General features: G+C 33.2%; 2 protein-coding genes across 2 annotated transcripts; one reads left to right on the top strand and one right to left on the bottom strand.

Moving 5' to 3' along the window:
• The first annotated feature begins 375 nt into the window (after positions 1-375).
• LOC116177345 lies at positions 376-2,774 on the top strand. The gene is made up of 8 exons (XM_031496311.1): positions 376-703; positions 760-1,018; positions 1,114-1,155; positions 1,204-1,488; positions 1,593-1,855; positions 1,911-2,161; positions 2,211-2,425; positions 2,473-2,774. Exons 2-8 carry the CDS (start codon positions 999-1,001, stop codon positions 2,663-2,665), a joined length of 1,269 nt encoding a protein of 422 aa, XP_031352171.1. The 5' UTR covers positions 376-703; positions 760-998; the 3' UTR covers positions 2,666-2,774.
• On the bottom strand, positions 1,512-5,469 carry LOC116177336. The gene is made up of 3 exons (XM_031496300.1): positions 4,761-5,469; positions 4,000-4,651; positions 1,512-3,949 (listed from the first exon to the last, which is right to left on the bottom strand). The coding sequence occupies exons 1-3, from the start codon at positions 4,986-4,988 to the stop codon at positions 2,727-2,729; spliced, it is 2,103 nt and encodes a 700-aa protein (XP_031352160.1). The 5' UTR covers positions 4,989-5,469; the 3' UTR covers positions 1,512-2,726.
• Positions 5,470-5,477: the final 8 nt, after the last annotated feature.

The following is a 5,477-nucleotide window of genomic DNA, read 5'->3' as shown; positions in this document are numbered from 1 at the left end:
AAGATACTAGTAAAACTTTCCTCATTAATTGTTATAATGTTCGATTGTTACATTCTATTTAAGTCCTAAGGCCATCTAGGTATCTTCTTTGTAAACCACTTGTAGTATAGTTTTTTCATCTAGTTCTTTCTTTTGCCGTTTACCGACTTCTTCGTCATGTTGCTAGAGTGCACGCTTTTTCTGCCTTTGAGTTGATTACCTTGCAAGTTCTCTTGGTAATCATTACTTCTATGACTTTGTATTTTACCTCAAAAGGTTTTAGTGCTTTGGCTTTACCATAATTATTATCGTTGGAGTGGGTTTCTCTTTCTCTCGTTAATGTATTAGTGACTCCATCGAAACGTTTTTACCAGGGTTTTTACGGATTAGTACCAAGTAACACAAGCTGCTGTATTTTGATAATGAGAAGGTCATGACAGCTGGGTAGCGTGACCAAATTGTCTATGACAGAGACTGTCTAAACTATATATCAGCGATATGAAATCGTTTTCTATGCCCGAATGGAGAGACGAATTACAGCTTCTAAAACGCCATAAAAGCTATTTGGCTTTGTCGTTTATGACGAATATTTGAAGCTGTGATAACCTTGTTGTGACGAAATCGCAGAAGCTGTCGTATCGCCTTTTCATACTCTGCCAAAACGCCACAGAAGCTAATTGGCTGCTGCGGGATAAAATAAAAAAATGAAAATAAAATAAAAAATGTAATGAAAAATCAACAATTTTAATTTAATGGTCGCGTTATTACTGTTACTTTTAGGAAGTACACTTGAGGAGTTTACTAAACTTTCTTGCGTTCCCGTTCCGTATATTGTGCTTCATACCATACTTACGTATTTTATTTTACATTACCTTCGACGGGATTCGAACCACAACCGCTCAACCGGACGTTTACCATTACTTACTGTAGAAACCCTATAGATCCACCGAACGAAACCACTCGACCAATCTGTAACATGCTAAACGAGTTGGTTTTTTTGTATTAAGTGCGTTCATCACATGGCTTATATAAATTGTAGGTGTGTAAATTGTCAATTCCATATCTAAATAATCTGTGTGCGCCGTGCGGATTTTTTTGCGAACTTTAACCATTGTTTGTTTCTTTAACTCGTAGGGTATTTGTGTATCGTGCTCTTAGGTATATTTTATTTCAAAGGTAACTATTGTATTTATTTATTCAATTTACTACAATACATATTTTGAGGTTACATCACTTTATAATGTTCAAAATTGTACAAACCATTGAAGACAATTTAAAAGTGTTAACTGCGGTGCCTCAAAGTTGGGAAAAAAATGGGATCTTGTTTTGGCCACCTGGACCTGGTAAGAAAGCGTATACGCTTCGCAAGGATGCGAGTAACTTACCGAATCTCAATACATGGACCAAGACAAAATGTCAAATCAAACGGGATAACATTCTGACGTTAAAAGAAGCATTACATCAGGAGAAAATACTAGCAGAATTTGAGGACACTGAGGATGAGGAAAAGTATGTACAAATTATACACATTCTTGAAAATACGAATTAATGTTGCAAACTCATCATTAATAATGTACAGCAATTATTTTATACTTATAATAGATGTGTTTCAGTTACAGATTATGCAAGACAATTAATAGATTACATCCAGTAATGAAAACCATCGCAGTAGATGATTTTAATCATTTAATGACTGAAGCCGACCCTGACCCGGAACCTGAACTGATGAATAACAACACCCACAATACTCCAAACATGGAATTGACAGTAATTAACTCTGTTCAAGATATTAATAATGTGCAATCTCTACCTGGTGATAAAGCCGAGGATAAAGCATTGGAACTTGAGGTCGAAAATCCTGTATTACATTCTTTAGGTACAAATTAAAGAAACAAAATTTTTATTAGGTTTTTTACTCGGTTTTTTATTAGCAATAGAAGAAAAACTGAAGTATTTAGAAAAAAAACAAGAAGAACTGCTCAAGTCTGTAGCAGGACTTCATATTAAATTTGATAAACTATTGGATTTAATGGCTGCAAATACTGCGAGCAGCAATCGTGAACCACTCATAGAAAGTGCTGATGACACACTAAATGATTTAGGATTGTTTCCCATTGATGATACTGTCAAATTAAACGAAGTGGAACAGAGACTTCAAGATAAAGACTTTCAGATGTTATTAGTAAGTCAATATATTTACAAATTTATGAAGTTGATAATCTTTTTCATAGATTAAGAAATTGTCTGACATTGGTGGTACTGATGGTAAAAAAAATTTCAATAAAATAGTGTATATGGTACTAGATGCCATATTTGAAAGAAAATTCTTAATGGAAATCTCGTGGACCGGTTCCACAAAAACCAAAGGTAAAAAAAAGATTTCGATGTTGCAATATAAGGAAACATTACAAATGTTTTTTAAAGTCATAAAAATGGCCGATTCAAGGTATTTATTCTTATGTGCATTTTTTTTATTTAAAATCTAATTTCCAGGTACACCATGGAAGAAAATGAAAGTTTTTTTAAAAGAGTGCTAAAGAACAGTGCCACTAGAGCAAATAACAATAAAAACGTACATCCTACCAAACCTATGGATAATATAGAAATAGATGTAAACGCTATAGTCAATGATGACACGATTTTAAATGCGCCCATTATCATATACAACAATGATCTTGGTATTTAGACAACTATAACATAATTAGCAATAAGTTTAAAGTAACAAATTTTTGTTTATTCATGTTTTTTTATATAAGTGAGTGAATTAGTGGAATAAAAACCTTTGTATCATGACACTGAATTGCCACTAATTTACATTCTATGTCTGCTAATGGAAACAGTACTGCAGGTTCTTCTTCACATGTCGACATAAAAATGTTCAATCGACTTGACTTAATAGGGGTTTCAAAAAAATCCTCAGTTTTCCTTAAAGGGCTACCATACAAACACCAGTTATTGTCTACTTTAGTAGCACATTTCATTTTGACAATTTGATTTTTTGTTAAAAACCACCTATTTTTCTCTTCATAATTAAACATTAAACTGTCATTTACTTCTATATGTGCAAAAAATTCATTACAATGTGGTAGACGATGTTTCAATTCGTCCAGATTTGATTTAATTTGTTTCTTAACAATTGGAAATGGATTAGGAGTTTTATGTTTATCACAATTTTGGGAAATTTCTATTTCTTGAATTCGTTTAGCTGCTTGAGCCAGTGGGTTGTTTCCGGTTCGTAGCAAACGCTTAATTTTATAAAGCTTGTTTTCATATTGATATGCGCTAAAGGTTTCTAGTTCACCAAATCTTTCCACATCGTCTACTAGGTGACATAAACTGTGCACGTTACTAGTAATCGAATCAAGTCCATATATATCTATGTATTTGTCTATATATTTTTCTAATAATGATTCAGCTACTTTGAGATATTTTGAATATCTACTACTTGAACAAATTGTTATTGCAACAAAAAGCATTAAGAAGTGTTGATAAACATCTACTGGCAAAAAATCTTTTAAAATAACGGGTGCAATATATAATAAAAAAGTTCTAAATTCTACCCCTTTCCAAAATGCAAGAGTATCGAGGCCTCTCACTGCTCTGTGAATTTCCTTGGGCATTTTACAGCGATGAAGAAAATTTGTAATTAAATCAGTATCATGCACAGACCATTTTGAATGTTTTTTAAATTTCCCCTCTCTCCATCCAATCAGACACCTTTTCATAATACCCAAATGAAGTAGGTGCAACGAATCTCCAACAGGAAAGTCTTTTATCATGTCAATTGGTAAATCTTCTAGAGGTGTACTATCTTCTTTATGGTGGTCAGGATCAGTTCTTTCCCGAAAGCTGTTATTGGTTCTTCTAGGCAAGTCGGTTCTAGGAAAACTCATCCGATGGGATTCGTGACTATATTCCCCAACTACAGTACATCTTGTACAACCACTGTATGCGTTGAAATTAACAACACCTACTCGGAATATTAAAATTACTTTATATAAGTGTAATTATTGTACCCACCTTTCACAAACGCTCTAGCTGGTGTGTCACAAATAAAACATCTAATGCTGATAGTCCAATGCTGTTTGCTCACAGAAATGCCATTTTTTAAAAGATGTTTTAGTTCATCAACAAAAGGTGTCATAAACTCCTTGACACTTGGTGGTTTTGTTGTACCACAGTATATGCCTACAACCATGGGTTGCAAATTTGATATTGAACATAAAATAGGCCAAAACTCCATTTTTGAGCTATTATAAATGGGTAAGCCATCCACATTAAAGCTTAGTTCCAAATTACTTAAATAATTATCACTAGTTCGTAAATAATGTAGAAGACAATTTTCTAATCCATTGTGCCAATAATTACCACTTCCCATTTTTTTAATTGTTACATCTCTAGGTGTTCTCAACAAAGTTCGAGAAGATTTTGGTAAATTAGGTAGCTTCAAGATGCCTAATAATGCTGTTACAGCACTGTGTGATATATTAAATGAAATAGCCCAATTTCTTAACTTTTCGTTTAATGTTTCATTGGAGATATTACTACCATCATATTCATCAGTATCACTGTCTTCACTAAATAGATAATGCTCTTCAATTTCTTCATCGTTATCTAAATTATTCTGTAACAGGTTTGGTAGATCCTTGACTAACTGTTGAGACGACAAAGCCTAGAACAAATATGCACAATTATACTATCTACAATTAGTAGATATCAATTAAAATATTAACATAATCATTGTCCAAAGTCTTGACAAGGTAGTATAAAAACAGACTTACCTCACTAATGAAATGGCTTTTATCTAAATTGTCCATAGTTTCAGTCGCTTTTTTGGTTGTCGAAGTGTACTCAGCCGTATCATCTACAGTAGTTATTTCATACTTTTTCGTTTTATAAGTAGCTAATTTTGATTTCACTGATTTTTGGATCTGTCTATGGTATGTACCACTCATCTTGAACTTTTTTAACTTTTTTATATCGGAGGTTGATAATTTCAATTTGTTCATTATTAAAGATTTAAAGGTTAGGTGTTGGAAAATGTTTTGCAGCCAAAACTGCTGTATTAGTACATGTGAAAAGTAAAATGGATTTCAATGCCATTTAACTGCATAATAGTATTTAAGGTGGCTGTGATTTCTAGGACACAGCAAAATATAGCTTCATAACCAAATAGCTTTTAAGTGGTTATGACTGTTTATGAGCTACAAATAGCTATATAGTGTCTCTAAGCCAAATTGTCTGTTTATGTGGTTGTAAACACCTTCTCACAACGAAAAAATGATTCCACATTTCAGCTATTTATTGGCTGCTATCTAAACGTTTTCATAACCAAGTTTTAGTTTAACCAGCTAAAGAGGGCATGCCCGTGCTACTTTACGGCGAAAACCGAGTGCCGCAATTCAGCATGCCAGAATACAGCGAAACAAATGTCATCAAAACGTTTTCACAACTACATTTTAGTTTAAAAAGCCATCAAGTACGCCTTGTGTTACTTG

This window comes from Photinus pyralis, unplaced genomic scaffold (genome assembly GCF_008802855.1).
Source record: "Photinus pyralis isolate 1611_PpyrPB1 unplaced genomic scaffold, Ppyr1.3 Ppyr1.4_LG1, whole genome shotgun sequence".
NCBI lineage: Eukaryota > Metazoa > Arthropoda > Insecta > Coleoptera > Lampyridae > Photinus > Photinus pyralis.
Note: the sequence above shows the minus strand (reverse complement) of the source record. Positions and strands in the feature narration are given on the sequence as shown.

Coding starts and splice junctions, on each gene's coding strand:
- LOC116177345 (XM_031496311.1), top strand. CDS start 999: ATGGCTTATATAAATTGTAG. Junction 1,019..1,113: donor ATGGCTTATATAAATTGTAG/GTGTGTAAATTG, acceptor TTTAACTCGTAG/GGTATTTGTGTATCGTGCTC. Junction 2,426..2,472: donor ATAAAAATGGCCGATTCAAG/GTATTTATTCTT, acceptor TCTAATTTCCAG/GTACACCATGGAAGAAAATG.
- LOC116177336 (XM_031496300.1), bottom strand. CDS start 4,988: ATGAACAAATTGAAATTATCAACCTCCGATATAAAAAAGTTAAAAAAG. Junction 4,652..4,760: donor AAAGCCATTTCATTAGTGAG/GTAAGTCTGTTT, acceptor TATTTGTTCTAG/GCTTTGTCGTCTCAACAGTT. Junction 3,950..3,999: donor AGCTAGAGCGTTTGTGAAAG/GTGGGTACAATA, acceptor TATTCCGAGTAG/GTGTTGTTAATTTCAACGCA.